The sequence below is a fragment of the Daucus carota genome, chromosome 9 (genome assembly GCF_001625215.2).
Source record: "Daucus carota subsp. sativus chromosome 9, DH1 v3.0, whole genome shotgun sequence".
Taxonomy (NCBI): Eukaryota; Viridiplantae; Streptophyta; class Magnoliopsida; order Apiales; family Apiaceae; genus Daucus; species Daucus carota.
Genome location: NC_030389.2, coordinates 33,953,252 through 33,971,947, shown reverse-complemented (window position 1 = coordinate 33,971,947; position 18,696 = coordinate 33,953,252). Strand labels below are relative to the sequence as shown.

Genomic DNA, 18,696 nt, shown 5'->3' with positions numbered 1-18,696 from the left:
TAATTTCCTACAGTTGCAGCGCGGTCTTTCTCTCATGACTTTCTCTCTCTAACTGATGCTACGCTCTCTCTCTTTCATGGCGCTAAGCTTCATCTCTCCCGCTGAGCTTCATCTCTCGCGCATAATTCGCGCATAATTCGCATCTCTCGCTGTATCTCTCGCGCATAATTCGCATCTGGTTCGATCGAGCTTTTTAAAGATTAAGCTTGTGATATCTTGTAATCATCTTCTCTCTGTTTATCTCTCTCTGTTTATCTCCGTTTATTTTTCTCTGTTTATCGCTGTATCTCTCTGTTTAGTTTCGAGGATGTATATATCATGAATTGTTGCAATTGTTCTGGAGCTGTGTTTTACTTGATTTTTCTTCTCTATCGAACTATGTAAAATTTTCATTATTTTGGAAGCTGATGTTTAATTGCTTAACAATTTTTTTTACCTTTGTTGATTTGTTCAGCTTTCAGGTTTTTTTCTTAAGTTTTACCGTGTTTAGACGATGATTACTTCAGACTTAGCGAAGATTAGTCACAATCAAGGTAAATATTAGTTGATTACTTTGATTTGTAGTGAGGTAGTTAATGTAATTATTGCAACTGTTTGTGATTATCGATGTTAGTTTATTGTGATTATTGTTGTTTGATTCAGTCTTGATGTTAGTTTCTTGTAGAGTTGGTATATATTGAGAGAAATTTGATATTTTGCTCTGGAACTAAATCATTTTTCTGTTCTCTGACCTGCTTTGCATACAATGATCTTTGCTCTAGTTCTGTGTTTCCTCGTCCATAAATTATAAATGAGCTTCTATTACATCACTTCTCATGATTCAAGTTTAAATGTTACTACTGCCTCCTGGAGTCGTGGTACTCATGTTGATGCAGCAGGACATATATACTCTTAATTTGGTTGCTGATAGTCTTGATGCTGGCTATACTCTTAATTTGGAATTGGATGTTTGCAATTGTAATGATACTTTACTATATGCTTAACTTTTCTAGTGTGTCTGTGCAACATAACATAATTTCCGGTCTATCATCAGCTGATACTACTACATTGCTTCGCCATAAGTTATATTTATTATGAGGCAAATGTTACTTGAGCAAAATTAAGGTGATTCTGGCCTATTGTGACTAATAGGAGTGGTAGCTCCTGAGTTAATATATGTCAATCTTGCTAGTGGTTGCTCTTGAGTAAAATATATAAAACCAGGAGCTCTGTGGTATCACAAGGGGTATAGACTTGGAGGATACGATTATTGTTAATACTTAATACTTAATATAACTTAAGAGCATGATTAAAAGTGAGTTTATTGTTGTGATTAGTGATAACTATTATAATTATATGTGATTATGTGATAAATAATTAGTTTTGGTTGTGATTATCTATTGTCATTACTGATTATTTATCATGTGTAATAGGTTCAAGTTATGGGGATTCATCTGTTGTTAATCGTGGAGTTGATGATGTGACTTCTGTTGGTGGTTCTATTTTATCTTCAAACTGCAATGAAGAATCTGGTACAAGTCATTCTATTTCATCTGCTGCTCAAAAGACGTATATTCCTTTGAATGTTCCCGACGTTTCGAAGCCAACTATTAATCAATGCTTTCAGAGTTTGGACCAAGGTTTCATATTTTACAAGGAGTATGGTCGTTTAGGTGGTTTTGATGTGAGGAAGGGAACTGAAAAGAGGGATGAATCTGGTATAGTTAGTATTAAACATTATACATGCAGTAAAGAAGGGTGTAATGATTTTCGTAGTACTTTGGATAGTAATTTGAGTAAAGTTAAGCGAAGGCGGACTGCTTCTATTAGGTGTTGTTGCAAAGCAAAGATAGTATTAAAACTTAATAAGGATAGAGAATATTTTGTGTTTAAGTTTGATGAGGTGCATAATCACCCCTTGGTTGATGAATCTGGAAGACAATTTTTGCGATCTAGTCGTCAAATGACTATAAGTTCGAGGAATTTTGTGTTTGATGCTGCAAAAGTTAACATTGGCTGTAGTAAAGCTTACGGTTTGATGAAAGAAATGGTTGGTGGGTATTCTAATGTTGGAGCTACAGTGAGAGATTTTAGGAACTTTAATCGGGACTTGAAATGCTACATTGGAGAAGGAGATGGACAAATGTTAATTGAAAAGTTTAAAGTGTTGCAAGAGGGGTCGAGTTCTTTCTATTATGCATATGAGCTTGATGAGACAGGGCATTTGACGAAGCTTTTTTGGGCTGATGCAATTTGTCGGAGGAATTTCGAGGTGTATGGGGATGCGGTTTCATTTGATGCAACGTTCGATACAAATAAGTAAGTCAAATTTTGTTGATTAATTATAATGATTTAGAGTGCTTTTTGGTCAGATTGTATTTGATTTGAATCCAATGCCTATATTATGTTTACATAACAAACCCTGCACTTTACTGTTTAGTTTCCAATTCAATGCACTTCTGGGCTTCTTGACATGATAATTGTAATTCTGGATGTAACCATATAGATTTCCAGTAGCTGGTTATATATCCATGGTTTCCCACGTATTTTTTGACATTTTAGAAGGTAGCTTAGAAAAGCTGCAGATAGATAACTAGTGGGGAAAATACTTGAACAAAACAAGCTGATGCCTACCTTTTTCTTTTCTTTTTGTGACATTTAATTGTTGAGAAATTAAGGCAGCTAGACCCTTTCTAGCACATATTCTCAATACTGATTTCAGTTGTCACTCAATTTTTTTTTTGGGACAGAATTTGTCACTCATTCGGAATATTTGTCGCAATGCAAGCCATATAAAATTCAATGCCTATAGTATAGTTTTGTTATTAGCATGTCTTCCCTTATGCAATAATAATCATTGAAGACGAACAATTGTTCACTGTCAAATTTTTTGGAGTTATTATCAGGAGAAAAATTAACTATAAAAAATAAAAATTGAAGCTTGAGTTATAAGAAAGAAGAAACTTACATTGGATTTTTGTTTTGAATCATAAATCTCCAAATGCCAAATTCTTGATTTGTTATTTTTGAAGAGATGTCAATCACTCTTTCAAGAAATGGAGATTTTCCGTATCGACCCATCTTCAAGGCTCTTGTACTCTTCTCTCTTAATGCTGGTTTTGGAGTAATTTCAGTTGCTGGAATTGGCACATTTTCTTCTACCGGAACAGCTTCTTCTATCATAGCAGCTTGTTCTGCCTGATTTCCATTGATGTCTTCATCTATCCCAAGTGAAAAGGATGGGTATTCATCCTTTTTGTCATCCTCACCAAATAAGGTGGTCGTCTTGACAGTTGATTTTGCTGATTGGACAAAATGAATAAGATCAATTTGTTGGACTTCTTCTCGTCTCAATTTAAAATCATCTTCCAAGACTGTATCTGGCGAGGAGTTTCTGGGGATGTTACTTGTTTTCTGTTGACCAAATAAATCATTGATGAGCTGTTGGATATCCAGAAGACCTATATTAGCCGGCTCTTTTTCCAATGCCAACTTCAGCTCTGTGTCAAACAAGAGCTTTGTTTCAATCAAATCTTGAGCCATTTCCCGGAGGTTTTCAACCACATCCTGTTAAAGAAGTTCAGAATCAAAGTGGTTAACAAATAATAGTTTAGTAATTAGTAGATATTCTAATTAATGATTACTATATATATATATTATATATTATAGTGATTACTATATATATATTATAGTGATTTTTTTTCATATATTGCTCTAAGCATGGTTTTTGAAGTGTAATTAGTAGGTATTTTTTTTACCGGTTATACATAATTATGTATTTTGTACATAAAATTTATGTATATAACAAAACACTGTTATTTTTTTCTATGATTATACATACCTTTGCTCCTGATGCCTGTGGATTACCATTTTCTTTATCAACTTCAATATCTGGTTCTTCTTGTTCACCAGCACCAGGCATATCTTTAGGGTCATTGTTCTAATTTTATTTAAACTTCAAATTAGTATGGACCAGAGTTTGAATTTATGAGAAATTGCAGAGGAATAGGAAGATATAAAATTACTATTTACCTCATTAAATGTTTCACATCCATTTGCAGTTGTTTGTTTATGCCTATTTTCATATTCTTCCCATAGGACGTCATCATTCTGATGAGCATTCCAATCATCCCAGTCTGGATTTTGCATAGGAGCTTCTTTATTTTGGTTACTTGCTTTTGCATACTGAAAGTTGAAGAGAGAAATGAAAAATGTAAGTAAGTATTATATGATGCATATAACTACAGACAACATCTGACAATAACTACAGATATACCTGTTTTGGAGTCTGTGATGGCACCTCCCTTAATGGAACCATAACATAGCCCAATCCAAAAGGTCCGCCGTATACATCAATTGCCTGTCTTTCTTTCAACTTATCTTCTGTCCAGCCTCTAAAAGAAGGGAAGCGCCTCTCAACAAGCTTAATTCCTTTATGTCTTACTCGGTCGACATAAAACATCTACAAGATAAATTTGAAAGAATTATTATTATTTGTTAGAATAAGAAATTTAGAGAGATAATTTATGATGTTTTTACCATTAAGAAGATGGATGAACCCCTAAAAAATGTAGATGCAGTTTCATTCCAAGTTTGAGTGGCATTGACAAGGTAACCAATCAAGAACTCTGCCCAGTTGTACTTGTAACACTCATCAAAATTGCCATGTAATCTGAGGAGTTGTCTGTCAATGTATGAGTACGTAGGCGTTCCTATGAGAACGTTTGACATCATAATTAAAAAATTAATTTTGAAATTATCAGAGACGCCTTGTTTTTTGATCATCTGAACAAGTTTGGCAACAGTCACATGATTACTTTCTGCTATTGTTTCGAACTGAGATGACCACTGCTGAGTTCTATCACGGTAGTAATCATATGATCCAAGTGTTATTGTCTGACCTCCACATGGCAACCCGAGGACCTCATACACATCTTCTTCAGTGATGTATACTATTTGGTTCTTGAGATTGAGGGAAACGGTGTTTGGGTCAAATATCTGAAAGATATTATATGCTAAATTCCCAGGAATCATCTCCAAGGAGAAATCAAGAAGAGGTCCCAATCCAGTGCTTCGCACCCAGTTTTTCTGTTCTTCAGTGAGATCATACACCATTTGACTAAAGAGTCTTGGTGAATTTCTGAGTCTCAATTCGTCTTTTGCTCTGTGTAAATGTTTTGCACCTTCAGCGCGCTGATCCTTCACAGTTTAAAGATTTTGAAATTAGAGAATATGAAATTTGAATATGAATATGTGTGGGTTTTACCACTATGGAAATCATAGTGGTAATGTAATGTACCTCATAATAAGAGAATGTAATGTACCTCATAATTTTCTTGTGCCTGTTTCTTTGTTGGCAGCTTAATGTTTGGCCTTTTTGTTACAGGATGATCATGAGCATTGTGTGTATCCTCCTATAAATACAAAAATTAAGTGAAGAACTAATTCAGGTATCAAAAAAGTGTAGTTAATGTATCATATTTTTAGTAGATCGTTAATGATATATTAGTGATTACGAAAAAGTGTAGTTAATGTATCATATTTTTAGTATATTGGTGATCACTAATATACTAAAAGTATGACATCACAGATATATCAAGAAATCTTAATATACTAAAAGTATAATATACTTTTAGTATACTTTTAGTAAATATACTAAAAGTATACAATATCAAAAGTATGAGATCACTAATATATCACAAAATCTAAATATACTAAAAGTATAAGATACTAAATTGAAATAAAGTATGTACCTCTTCAGTCTTTTTTCATTTCCACTTTCTAACTTTTATATTGTCAGCTTTTTGTTCATTTTGAGATTCATGTTCATTTTGAGCTTCTTCTTGAGATTCCTGTTCATTTTGATTGTGATCTCGATCATCTTCAGCTTGATTGTGATCTTGTGGTTCTGTATTTTGATCTTGTGCAGCTTCATCTTGTGGTTCTGTATCTTGATCTTGTGGAGCTTGATCTTGTGGAGCTTGATCATGTGGACCTTGATCATGTGGTTGAGTTTGTGCAGCTTGATCTTGTGGTTGAGTTTGTGCAGCTTGATTTTCAAGTTGTGCATCTTCATATTCAGTCCTATATAATTCTAGAATTGAATATGACTCTTGCTCATCCTCCTGTCACAAAAATAACAACTTAAAATCAGCCAATGTTTTTAATTTAGTGAATATGAAAACAAGAGGTAGACAATCTCTCATGTCACTTTATAATAATTAACAAATTTATAATATGGAAGCAACAAGTGTATTCATAATAATCAGAAAAGACAAATTACAGAGTAGAGATATATACATCAGAGTGAAATAGTTTTCCAGCTGTCACTTTGTGCCGTAATCGCTTAAATTTTTTTCGTGCACTTCCTTCAGATTTGTTAGGAGTACTGGTTTGCTGGTCTTGTTCCATAGTCCTATCAACTGGAGATTCTTCAAGGTTAATTGGATCGTTTATTGTATTGCTGAAGGTTGTGTTACAACGTTGTAGTCTTGAACTTCTTCGCAGTTGCACTCTATGTCCTGAAATTTTATTCTTGCAGAGGCATTAAGTAAAAGATATATGTACATAGCTATTGAACTAGAAAGCCATAAAAGATTATAATACCAACATCAAATATGTTAATCACTAATAAAACTTGAAGCAAGAGTGGATAGTTTCTCTCTCTGTACTCATTATTCAGTTAGTAAAATTAATGTACATTATTCAAGAGTGCACATCAGTGGAACAATTAATGCAGTTTTAACTCACGAACACAGGAAGGAGATGATTCGTTATATCTATAATGACCAAGTAAGAGTTAAAAGCTATCACCATATTGGATACCAAGGATAAGATATTATGATTCTAATTAATATATCCTTGACAGAACAACGATGGTGGATGGGGTTTCTATATTGAGGGTCATAGCACTATGATTGGCACCGCGCTTAACTGTGTGGCTATAAGGTTACTCGGAGAGGGGCCAAATGACGGATGTGAAACATTTAATGAGGTAAATAGTAATTTTATATCTTCCTATTCCTCTGCAATTTCTCATAAATTCAAACTCTGGTCCATACTAATTTGAAGTTTAAATAAAATTAGAACAATGACCCTAAAGATATGCCTGGTGCTGGTGAACAAGAAGAACCAGATATTGAAGTTGATAAAGAAAATGGTAATCCACAGGCATCAGGAGCAAAGGTATGTATAATCATAGAAAAAAATAACAGTGTTTTGTTATATACATAAATTTTATGTACAAAATACATAATTATGTATAATCGGTAAAAAAAATACCTACTAATTACACTTCAAAAACCATGCTTAGAGCAATATATGAAAAAAAATCACTATAATATATATATAGTAATCACTATAATATATAATATATATATATAGTAATCATTAATTAGAATATCTACTAATTACTAAACTATTATTTGTTAACCACTTTGATTCTGAACTTCTTTAACAGGATGTGGTTGAAAACCTCCGGGAAATGGCTCAAGATTTGATTGAAACAAAGCTCTTGTTTGACACAGAGCTGAAGTTGGCATTGGAAAAAGAGCCGGCTAATATAGGTCTTCTGGATATCCAACAGCTCATCAATGATGTATTTGGTCAACAGAAAACAAGTAACATCCCCAGAAACTCCTCGCCAGATACAGTCTTGGAAGATGATTTTGAATTGAGACGAGAAGAAGTCCAACAAATTGATCTTATTCATTTTGTCCAATCAGCAAAATCAACTGTCAAGACGACCACCTTATTTGGTGAGGATGACAAAAAGGATGAATACCCATCCTTTTCACTTGGGATAGATGAAGACATCAATGGAAATCAGGCAGAACAAGCTGCTATGATAGAAGAAGCTGTTCCGGTAGAAGAAAATGTGCCAATTCCAGCAACTGAAATTACTCCAAAACCAGCATTAAGAGAGAAGAGTACAAGAGCCTTGAAGATGGGTCGATACGGAAAATCTCCATTTCTTGAAAGAGTGATTGACATCTCTTCAAAAATAACAAATCAAGAATTTGGCATTTGGAGATTTATGATTCCAAACAAAAATCCAATGTAAGTTTCTTCTTTCTTATAACTCAAGCTTCAATTTTTATTTTTTATAGTTAATTTTTCTCCTGATAATAACTCCAAAAAATTTGACAGTGAACAATTGTTCGTCTTCAATGATTATTATTGCATAAGGGAAGACATGCAAACATTAAGAATTGGTAAAAATCTTGCCACTTCAGTTGTTGACACATGGGCTCTAATTTTGAATGATGCTGAAAAGTTCAAATCAGATGACTCCCCACTTCGTCTTTTCTGTACAATTGGTTGTGTGGTAATACTATTATCTCCCTTAATTTTTTCTCTTATTTTATAAGATTTCATTTAAAACGCACCATTGCTGCTTTCATGACATACAGCAACCAACACTGGATGCAAACACATACCAGTTATTCGCTGACAATATGGATGACATGCTGATACAATTCAACAGGACAAGATTGGATATCGTAGAAATGGTAAAACTGTAGAATTTTACATACTAATAGACTAATTCAAAACTTACTCGGCTGTATAATTTTTTTTATGTTTTTCTTCTTATAGGTATTTTTTCCCATATGTGCATTTGAGCATTTCTATTTGATTTTCTATAATATAAAGAATGCAGCATACGAGATTATAGATAATATAGACAGAGAAATTGATGCACAGATTTGTTATGGCGATAAACCAAGGATGCTGGTATGCATCAATCATGTAAAATCAAATATGTATCCATCTTATTCACTGCATTGACTAACCCATTCACATTTACATAAAATTTCACAGCATTTTCACTTCACAGACTACTTGGAATCTAAGGGTCTCATTAATATAGCAAGAAGACTTAGAAGGTTGACGCCGACCTTCACAAAAATGACCTGGCAAACAACAAGAAACTCAATTGATTGTGGAATTTTTCTGATGCGCCACATGGAAAGTTATATGGGAGATGCAAGAACGTGGAGTACTGATTTGAATGCAGAACAGGTAAAACACTCATCCAACTTTTTTTAATCTTCCCTACCAATCTCTAGTTTATTATTGTGGAATGTAATGAATGTAAATTATACTACAGCATGGCCAGGAAAATCAACTGATCAAACTTCGGATCAAGTACAACAATGCCATCCTTTCATCACAACTAAACCAGAAGAGGAAACAAATTCTCAAAGAAGGGAAGGAGCTCTACATTGAATCTGCATCAAGGAAACTGGTTAATCTTGTTATCCATTCATCCCAATCATCTCAGGAAGAAAGTCAGTCAAAGAAGAGAAGAGGACAAGTTGAAAACAAGAAAAAAGTCAGATTCGCAAGAAATTTATCAACTACATTTGAGGAAGCTGATACGGAGATGGATGAAGTTTGATTTGCATTTCTTAGGAATTCTAAAAAACATAGTTCTGAAAACATAGCTGGTTAATTCAAAATGATGAATTTGGATTTGCAAGTACTTGTGATTAATTGTTCACATACTACTGAATATTGCTTTAGCTTGTAGCGATTATGGATTTGCACCAGTATTTTGATGAATCTATTAATATCAGCATTTTCAGTTAAAAAGATATTGATAGAGTTCTCTCTAGGTCTGAAATGCCTTGTTCTTGGCTCCCATAAAATCTTTCTTTCACTTGACTTTATAACCTCTAATGTCTTGGATTTTCCCCTTTTTTATATCTGTCATGGCCATTCCAAATAAAAGACAAAAAGACTATGAATAATTACAAACCTATGTATGGCAAACACAACATAGTTGATAAGTAGCAAACCTATGATTAATAAATTCATTGTGGAAACACTTGTGATCATCTGTTGAAATATAAGTGATTAGTCCATATGCCTTTAGTGATGACTAATTGTTGAAATTGTGATTAGTGCATATGCCTTTAGTGTTTCGGGTAACGGGTTGTGTTCGTGTCAGCCATCGGGTGAATTTCGAGTCGATTTCGGGTTAAGCTAAAATCACATAAAATAGAATAAAACTGAAAATTGAAGTTATTAGAAATGAAATCCTAATTTCGGGTCCATTTCGTGTCAAACGGGTGATTTTCAGGTGACTTTCGAGTTTTGTCTCAATAAATCGGGTTACGGGTTCGGGTCGGGTTCGGGTCAGGTTCGAGTCGTGTCTGATATTGCCGGCCCTAAAGAAAACCGTCGGCCAATTCAATTTACAGTACGAATTAATCATTCTGCAACCCAAACTTAAACCCTAAATGCTAACGGTTTTAAATTTATTTATTACGCCGACGGTTGACCATAAATGCTGAATGTACGTGCCACAGATGGTAGATATTACGTGCCCCGAACCTGTAGCAATTACGTGCCCCAACTCTAGAACCTACGTGCCCCAAATTGCTGAATGTACGTGCCCCAGATGGTAGATATTATGTGCCCCAAGTTTTAGAAATTACGTGCCCCGAACCTGTAGCAATTACGTGCCCCAACTCTAGAACCTACGTGCCCCAAATTGCTGAATGTACGTGCCCCAAATGGTAGATATTATGTGCCCCAAGTTTTAGAAATTACGTGCCCCGAACCTGTAGCAATTACGTGCCCCAACTCTAGAACCTACGTGCCCCAAATTGCTGAATGTACGTGCCCCAAATGGTGGATATTATGTGCCCCAAGTTTTAGAAATTACGTGCCCCGAACCTGTAGCAATTACGTGCCCCACCTCTAGAACCTACGTGCCCCAAATTGCTGAATGTACGCGCCCCAGATGGTAGATATTATGTGCCCCAAGTTTTAGAAATTACGTGCCCCGAACCTGTAGCAATTACGTGCCCCAACTCTAGAACCTACGTGCCCCAAATTGCTGAATGTACGTGCCCCAGATAGTAGATATTATGTGCCCCAAGTTTTAGAAATTACGTGCCCCGAACCTGTAGAAATTACGTGCCCCAACTCTAGAACCTACGTGCCCCAAATTGCTGAATGTACGTGCCCCAGATGGTAGATATTATGTGCCCCAAGTTTTAGAAATTACGTGCCCCGAACCTGTAGCAATTACGTGCCCCAACTCTAGAACCTACATGCCCCAAATTGCTGAATGTACGTGCCCCAGATGGTAGATATTATGTGCCCCAAGTTTTAGAAATTACGTGCCCCGAACCTGTCGCAATTACGTGCCCCAACTCTAGAACCTACGTGCCCCAAATTGCTGAATGTATGTGCCCCAGATGGTAGATATTATGTGCCCCAAGTTTTAGAAATTACATGCCCCGAACCTGTCGCAATTACGTGCCCCAACTCTAGAACCTACGTGCCCCAAATTGCTGAATGTACGTGCCCCAAATGGTAGATATTATGTGCCCCAAATTGCTGAATGTACGTGCCCCAGATGGTAGATATTATGTGCCCCAAGTTTTAGAAATTACGTGCCCCGAACCTGTAGCAATTACGTGCCCCAACTCTAGAACCTACGTGCCCCAAATTGCTGAATGTACGTGCCCCAGATGGTAGATATTATGTGCCCCAAGTTTTAGAAATTACGTGCCCCGAACCTGTAGCAATTACGTGCCCCAACTCTAGAACCTACGTGCCCCAAATTGCTGAATGTACGTGCCCAGATGGTAGATATTATGTGCCCCAAGTTTTAGAAATTACGTGCCCCGAACCTGTAGCAATTACGTGCCCCAAGTCTAGAACCTACGTGCCCCAAATTGCTGAATGTACGTGCCCCAAATGGTAGATATTATGTGCCCCAAGTTTTAGAAATTACGTGCCCCGAACCTGTAGCAATTACGTGCCCCAACTCTAGAACCTACGTGTCTCAAATTGCTGAATGTACGTGCCCCAGATGGTAGATATTATGTGCCCCAAGTTTTAGAAATTACGTGCCCCGAACCTGTAGCAATTACGTGCCCCAACTCTAGAACCTACGTGCCCCAAATTGCTGAATGTACGTGCCCCAGATGGGAGATATTATGTGCCCCAAGTTTTAGAAATTACATGCCCCGAACCTGTAGCAATTACGTGCCCCAACTCTAGAACCTACGTGCCCCAAATTGCTGAATGTACGTGCCCCAGATGGTAGATATTATGTGCCCCAAGTTTTAGAATTACGTGCCCCGAACCTGTAGCAATTATGTGCCCCAACTCTAGAACCTACGTGCCCCAAATTGCTGAATGTACGTGCCCCGGATGGTAGATATTATGTGCCCCAAGTTTTAGAAATTGTCCCGAACCTGTAGCAATTACAATAGAATCAACTGAATGCAACCTCATATGAAACAAAAAATTTAATATACAGTGGGAATTAATCATTCTGCAACCCAAACCTAAACCCTAAGTGCTAACGGTTGTAAATTTATGTATTCCGCCGACGTCTCGGCTTCAGGGCCTTCGGCCCTTCAGCCTCGGTTAATTAGGGTTTAGGCTCGAGGGAGTAGGGCCTACCGGCCCTACACCCTCAATCCTAAACCCTAACCGTCGGCCAACTCAATTTACAGTACGAATTAATCATTCTGCAACCCAAACTTAAACCCCAAATGCTAACGGTTTTAAATTTATTTATTCCGCCGACGTCTCGGCTTCAGGGCCTTCGGCCCTTCAGCCTCGCTTACGGTAAAGCGAGTGGTCGGTTACTGTAAAGCGTACGTGGATTTTTCTAAAACCCAAAAACGAAACAATAACCCTTAAGGTGTAAAAAACAAAATATTTCTTGTTCCGAATTCTCGCATTAATTACAACTGTGAATAATTACAAACCTATGTTACTATGTATGACAAACAAAACATAGTTCATAAGTAGCAAACATATGATTAATAATTTATTGTGCAAACTTAACAATAATCATCTGTTTAAATATAAGTGATTAATCTGTTTAAATATAAGTGATTAGTGCTTCTGCCTTTACTGATCACTTATAGATAACCAATAAAATAAAATAACAGCATAATATGCATTAACATATTATTATAAAAATATAACCATAACACCACATCTCCTGTACATATTATATTTCATCAGAAAACAAATGAAAAATATTATAGTAAAACCTAAAACAATGTTCACTTTTGTAACTTCTTCTTCTTTGGGCAAGTACGTGAATCATGAGTTGTAGCTAAGCATTCTTTACACCTTCGTATTCTCTTATTCGCTTTTGTAATTGTTTTCTCCCTCTCGCTAATCAACCTCCCTGATTTAAAATAATTTCCTTTGTTTTTAGAAATATTCGGAACTAGCACAGTAAGTTCCCCTTGAGGCTGTTCACCAATCAAAGCAGCCATGTGATCCTTTTTGGAAAAAGAAGCACCATCCAAACTACCGCCAACTTTGGTGCTTAAGTCCTTCACAGTTTGATGCACAAATTCAAGGACTTCCATCTGCACTCCAGCTTTGTTAAGAACTTGACGAAAATCAAACCAAATGTTCATCAATTTTAATGAAACCTTCTCCATCTTAAAATAATCAGCAGATATCATATCACACGAGCTTCCACAATCAGCAATTTTTGACCATCGGTTTAAAATAAGACTTTTAGGAAATCTTGTTACTCCAATATGCTTCATACCACAAAAACTATGCCTGCAAACTATACCACACATCACAAACTTCTTGCAAGAACAAACAGCATGCTCTTTACTAACCGATACCTGAAATATAACATAAATGCATACATAGTTATGAGAATTATGACTAAATTCTACTGAGTATAACTAAAATAATTAAATCACTAATATATAAACTCCATAAACAAAATATGTACATAATGCATGACGCTCTGACAGAGGAGTTTATCCTCTGTCATTGGTCTTCGGCATCAAAAAAATTACACGAGGCAGCCTTCGCAGGAGCTAAATGTATTAGCTAGTCAAATGACTTTCCAGTAAATTTTTTTGTGAAATAAAAGAAGTGATTATTAGTTAATTTGCAGGAAAATGTCGTGTTTATGGTAAAGAAAACCATGATATCTTCAAGGCCAGACTCTATCCTAGTAATTCACAGTGTCCATAGTGTCCACTGTGGCCATAAAGGGCCATGAAGATTACTTTTTGAAGTGTAGATAATCATGGCCACAGTGTCCACTGTGAGTATTCAAAGTAGCAAGGATTGTATCAAATATCAACACTACTTTAAAAAGTAGCATTTTTGGTGACTTGCATCCAACATTTTGGTTTACTACTCAGTTTTTAGTTCTGCTTGCAGGCTGTGATCATTTAGCTCCTTATCTCTAAATATTTATTACAGTATTTACCAGGTAAATTAACTAGTGGGAAATGTAAAAACAACATACCTTGAAGATCTTTTCTTTCACTTTTACATCCTTTATTTCAAAATTAGTAATACCTTCCACCTCTTCACTCATCCGTTTGATTTGCATATCCAAACATGCTGCCAAAATCTCCTCTTGAACTTTGTAAAAAACTGTCCGAGTAAACAAATCAGCCGCCTCATCTTCAATAAACCATGTAGACAATGTATTGGGAAAGCTCGATTTTGACTCTTCATCCAGCCTCTCCGTCTCATTTCGTTGTCTTTGCATTGCACTTTGAAAACGCAACCAAAACTCACATAATGAATCAGCTTGTTTATGAAACTGAGCAAAGAAAAGATTCTCGCTTTCTGATCTAGACGTGGTCCTCATTAAACCTAACATAGGCTCATCTCTAAAAAAAGCTGGAATCCATGAAGATCTGATAGCATACATGTCACTCAACCACTTGTTATTTTCCAAATTAAACTCCTTCATAACAGCCTGCCATCCTTGTTCAAACTCAGCAATATCTAAATGATTTGACCATATATACTTTTTCATCTTCTCCATGAAATCAGTCTCTTTACATAACCGATTACCAAGCTACAAAAAATTTAAAGCCTCATCAAATATACATCAAATATCATATTTATATACAATTACATATGTTAAAAAATAAAAATAAGACTAAACTACTAAACCTTTATGGGAAATTTATGCATTATATGCCACATGCACAAGCGGTGTTTAGTAGCAACGAAACCATTTTCTGAAGAAAGTGACGAAGAAACTGCAATTTTCATTGCTGGACACTGATCAGTGATGATAACAATAGGATGACGTTTCATACATGTAGAAAACTGATCAAAAACCCATTTATAATGAGTAACGTCTTCCTTTGCCAAAAGGCAAGCAGCAAAAGTTACACATTTTTCGTGTTTATCAACCCCAGTAAACGGGGCAAATATCATATTATACCTGCCAAAATGAAACACTATAAGTACACATAAATCAACATCTACAATTGATATAGTATATAGTATAATCATAAAATTTATATATTATAATCACTAAAAACAACTATACTAATAACAAAACTATACTATAGGCATTGAATTTTATATGGCTTGCATTGCGACAAATATTCCGAATGAGTGACAAATTCTGTCCCAAAAAAAAAATTGAGTGACAACTGAAATCAGTATTGAGAATATGTGCTAGAAAGGGTCTAGCTGCCTTAATTTCTCAACAATTAAATGTCACAAAAAGAAAAGAAAAAGGTAGGCATCAGCTTGTTTTGTTTAAGTATTTTCCCCACTAGTTATCTATCTGCAGCTTTTCTAAGCTACCTTCTAAAATGTCAAAAAATACGTGGGAAACCATGGATATATAACCAGCTACTGGAAATCTATATGGTTACATCCAGAATTACAATTATCATGTCAAGAAGCCCAGAAGTGCATTGAATTGGAAACTAAACAGTAAAGTGCAGGGTTTGTTATGTAAACATAATATAGGCATTGGATTCAAATCAAATACAATCTGACCAAAAAGCACTCTAAATCATTATAATTAATCAACAAAATTTGACTTACTTATTTGTATCGAACGTTGCATCAAATGAAACCGCATCCCCATACACCTCGAAATTCCTCCGACAAATTGCATCAGCCCAAAAAAGCTTCGTCAAATGCCCTGTCTCATCAAGCTCATATGCATAATAGAAAGAACTCGACCCCTCTTGCAACACTTTAAACTTTTCAATTAACATTTGTCCATCTCCTTCTCCAATGTAGCATTTCAAGTCCCGATTAAAGTTCCTAAAATCTCTCACTGTAGCTCCAACATTAGAATACCCACCAACCATTTCTTTCATCAAACCGTAAGCTTTACTACAGCCAATGTTAACTTTTGCAGCATCAAACACAAAATTCCTCGAACTTATAGTCATTTGACGACTAGATCGCAAAAATTGTCTTCCAGATTCATCAACCAAGGGGTGATTATGCACTTCATCAAACTTAAACACAAAATATTCTCTATCCTTATTAAGTTTTAATACTATCTTTGCTTTGCAACAACACCTAATAGAAGCAGTCCGCCTTCGCTTAACTTTACTCAAATTACTATCCAAAGTACTACGAAAATCATTACACCCTTCTTTACTGCATGTATAATGTTTAATACTAACTATACCAGATTCATCCCTCTTTTCAGTTCCCTTCCTCACATCAAAACCACCTAAACGACCATACTCCTTGTAAAATATGAAACCTTGGTCCAAACTCTGAAAGCATTGATTAATAGTTGGCTTCGAAACGTCGGGAACATTCAAAGGAATATACGTCTTTTGAGCAGCAGATGAAATAGAATGACTTGTACCAGATTCTTCATTGCAGTTTGAAGATAAAATAGAACCACCAACAGAAGTCACATCATCAACTCCACGATTAACAACAGATGAATCCCCATAACTTGAACCTATTACACATGATAAATAATCAGTAATGACAATAGATAATCACAACCAAAACTAATTATTTATCACATAATCACATATAATTATAATAGTTATCACTAATCACAACAATAAACTCACTTTTAATCATGCTCTTAAGTTATATTAAGTATTAAGTATTAACAATAATCGTATCCTCCAAGTCTATACCCCTTGTGATACCACAGAGCTCCTGGTTTTATATATTTTACTCAAGAGCAACCACTAGCAAGATTGACATATATTAACTCAGGAGCTACCACTCCTATTAGTCACAATAGGCCAGAATCACCTTAATTTTGCTCAAGTAACATTTGCCTCATAATAAATATAACTTATGGCGAAGCAATGTAGTAGTATCAGCTGATGATAGACCGGAAATTATGTTATGTTGCACAGACACACTAGAAAACTTAAGCATATAGTAAAGTATCATTACAATTGCAAACATCCAATTCCAAATTAAGAGTATAGCCAGCATCAAGACTATCAGCAACCAAATTAAGAGTATATATGTCCTGCTGCATCAACATGAGTACCACGACTCCAGGAGGCAGTAGTAACATTTAAACTTGAATCATGAGAAGTGATGTACTAGAAGCTCATTTATAATTTATGGACGAGGAAACACAGAACTAGAGCAAAGATCATTGTATGCAAAGCAGGTCAGAGAACAGAAAAATGATTTAGTTCCAGAGCAAAATATCAAATTTCTCTCAATATATACCAACTCTACAAGAAACTAACATCAAGACTGAATCAAACAACAATAATCACAATAAACTAACATCGATAATCACAAACAGTTGCAATAATTACATTAACTACCTCACTACAAATCAAAGTAATCAACTAATATTTACCTTGATTGTGACTAATCTTCGCTAAGTCTGAAGTAATCATCGTCTAAACACGGTAAAACTTAAGAAAAAAACCTGAAAGCTGAACAAATCAACAAAGGTAAAAAAATTGTTAAGCAATTAAACATCAGCTTCCAAAATAATGAAAATTTTACATAGTTCGATAGAGAAGAAAAATCAAGTAAAACACAGCTCCAGAACAATTGCAACAATTCATGATATATACATCCTCGAAACTAAACAGAGAGATACAGCGATAAACAGAGAAAAATAAACGGAGATAAACAGAGAGAGATAAACAGAGAGAAGATGATTACAAGATATCACAAGCTTAATCTTTAAAAAGCTCGATCGAACCAGATGCGAATTATGCGCGAGAGATACAGCGAGAGATGCGAATTATGCGCGAGAGATGAAGCTCAGCGGGAGAGATGAAGCTTAGCGCCATGAAAGAGAGAGAGCGTAGCATCAGTTAGAGAGAGAAAGTCATGAGAGAAGGACCGCGCTGCAACTGTAGGAAATTAATGTGTAAAAAACCTGTTTTTATATTTAATTCAGCAACGGACAGGATTAATTGAAGGATAAAATAAATGAATGGCTATGATTTAGTTTGTAGTTTGTACAATAAATTAGTTTGTATTTGAGCAAAAACCTATATATATATATATATATATATATATGTATGTATGTATGTATGTATGTATATGTATGTATGTATGTATGTATGTATGTATAATTTTATAATTTGTTATAATTTTTTGACAATTTGAAAATTATCTTTCTTCGATATATAAATTTTCAAATAACCTCAAAAGATATAGAATATTCTCTTATTTGTTAAAAAATTATTTTCCTTTCTGTAAAATTATTATTTTACAAAATGATTTAATTTTAACTTATAAACAAAACAAACAGATATGTGGAGTTATTTAAGACTATACATATATACACACATTATCTTCCTACCTTCTTTCTGAAAAAGTGACGTGAGTTTCCAATTATTTAAACTTACATATAACAAATTTCAAGAAAAACTTCCTTGATCCTTCCAGGAAGTTAATCCTATGTACTAGTTCTGAATTATTTACACTTCATAATAACAAATTTCAAAGAAAACTCCCTTTGTCCTT

General features: G+C 35.1%; 4 protein-coding genes across 4 annotated transcripts; 2 read left to right on the top strand and 2 right to left on the bottom strand.

The window, feature by feature from the left end:
* Positions 1–830: 830 nt before the first annotated feature.
* LOC135149629 (protein FAR-RED IMPAIRED RESPONSE 1-like) lies at positions 831–2,302 on the top strand. Its single transcript, XM_064085393.1, has 2 exons — positions 831–957; positions 1,413–2,302. Exons 1-2 carry the CDS (start codon positions 831–833, stop codon positions 2,300–2,302), a joined length of 1,017 nt encoding a protein of 338 aa, XP_063941463.1.
* A 626-nt stretch (positions 2,303–2,928) lies between these two features.
* Positions 2,929–6,949, bottom strand: LOC135149349 (uncharacterized). The gene is made up of 8 exons (XM_064084921.1): positions 6,280–6,949; positions 5,733–6,104; positions 5,304–5,393; positions 4,519–5,178; positions 4,256–4,441; positions 4,012–4,164; positions 3,821–3,919; positions 2,929–3,546 (listed from the first exon to the last, which is right to left on the bottom strand). The coding sequence occupies exons 4-8, from the start codon at positions 5,092–5,094 to the stop codon at positions 2,944–2,946; spliced, it is 1,617 nt and encodes a 538-aa protein (XP_063940991.1). The 5' UTR covers positions 5,095–5,178; positions 5,304–5,393; positions 5,733–6,104; positions 6,280–6,949; the 3' UTR covers positions 2,929–2,943.
* A 116-nt stretch (positions 6,950–7,065) lies between these two features.
* Positions 7,066–9,551, top strand: LOC108202422 (uncharacterized). Its single transcript, XM_017370795.2, has 7 exons — positions 7,066–7,164; positions 7,439–8,037; positions 8,128–8,305; positions 8,391–8,489; positions 8,575–8,712; positions 8,800–9,000; positions 9,089–9,551. Exons 1-7 carry the CDS (start codon positions 7,084–7,086, stop codon positions 9,377–9,379), a joined length of 1,587 nt encoding a protein of 528 aa, XP_017226284.2. The 5' UTR covers positions 7,066–7,083; the 3' UTR covers positions 9,380–9,551.
* A 3,471-nt stretch (positions 9,552–13,022) lies between these two features.
* Positions 13,023–17,272, bottom strand: LOC108201481 (protein FAR1-RELATED SEQUENCE 5-like). The gene is made up of 5 exons (XM_064085392.1): positions 17,146–17,272; positions 15,805–16,690; positions 14,911–15,187; positions 14,249–14,812; positions 13,023–13,607 (listed from the first exon to the last, which is right to left on the bottom strand). The coding sequence occupies exons 1-5, from the start codon at positions 17,270–17,272 to the stop codon at positions 13,023–13,025; spliced, it is 2,439 nt and encodes an 812-aa protein (XP_063941462.1).
* Between the last annotated feature and the right edge of the window lie 1,424 nt (positions 17,273–18,696).

Bases quoted from the DNA above. Each gene is read 5' to 3' on its own strand.
- LOC135149629 (XM_064085393.1), top strand. From the start codon at position 831: ATGTTACTACTGCCTCCTGGAGTCGTGGTACTCATGTTGATGCAGCAG. The intron at 958-1,412 runs GTAATGATACTT...CATGTGTAATAG, and splicing joins GGAATTGGATGTTTGCAATT to GTTCAAGTTATGGGGATTCA.
- LOC135149349 (XM_064084921.1), bottom strand. From the start codon at position 5,094: ATGGTGTATGATCTCACTGAAGAACAGAAAAACTGGGTGCGAAGCACT. The intron at 4,442-4,518 runs GTAAAAACATCA...TTTATCTTGTAG, and splicing joins GTTCATCCATCTTCTTAATG to ATGTTTTATGTCGACCGAGT. The intron at 4,165-4,255 runs GTATATCTGTAG...TTCAACTTTCAG, and splicing joins CATCACAGACTCCAAAACAG to TATGCAAAAGCAAGTAACCA.
- LOC108202422 (XM_017370795.2), top strand. From the start codon at position 7,084: ATGCCTGGTGCTGGTGAACAAGAAGAACCAGATATTGAAGTTGATAAA. The intron at 8,306-8,390 runs GTAATACTATTA...CATGACATACAG, and splicing joins TCTGTACAATTGGTTGTGTG to CAACCAACACTGGATGCAAA. The intron at 8,490-8,574 runs GTAAAACTGTAG...TTCTTCTTATAG, and splicing joins GATTGGATATCGTAGAAATG to GTATTTTTTCCCATATGTGC.
- LOC108201481 (XM_064085392.1), bottom strand. From the start codon at position 17,272: ATGTTACTACTGCCTCCTGGAGTCGTGGTACTCATGTTGATGCAGCAG. The intron at 14,813-14,910 runs GTTTAGTAGTTT...AATTTTTTGTAG, and splicing joins TGCATAAATTTCCCATAAAG to CTTGGTAATCGGTTATGTAA. The intron at 13,608-14,248 runs GTATGTTGTTTT...GTTATATTTCAG, and splicing joins TGAAAGAAAAGATCTTCAAG to GTATCGGTTAGTAAAGAGCA.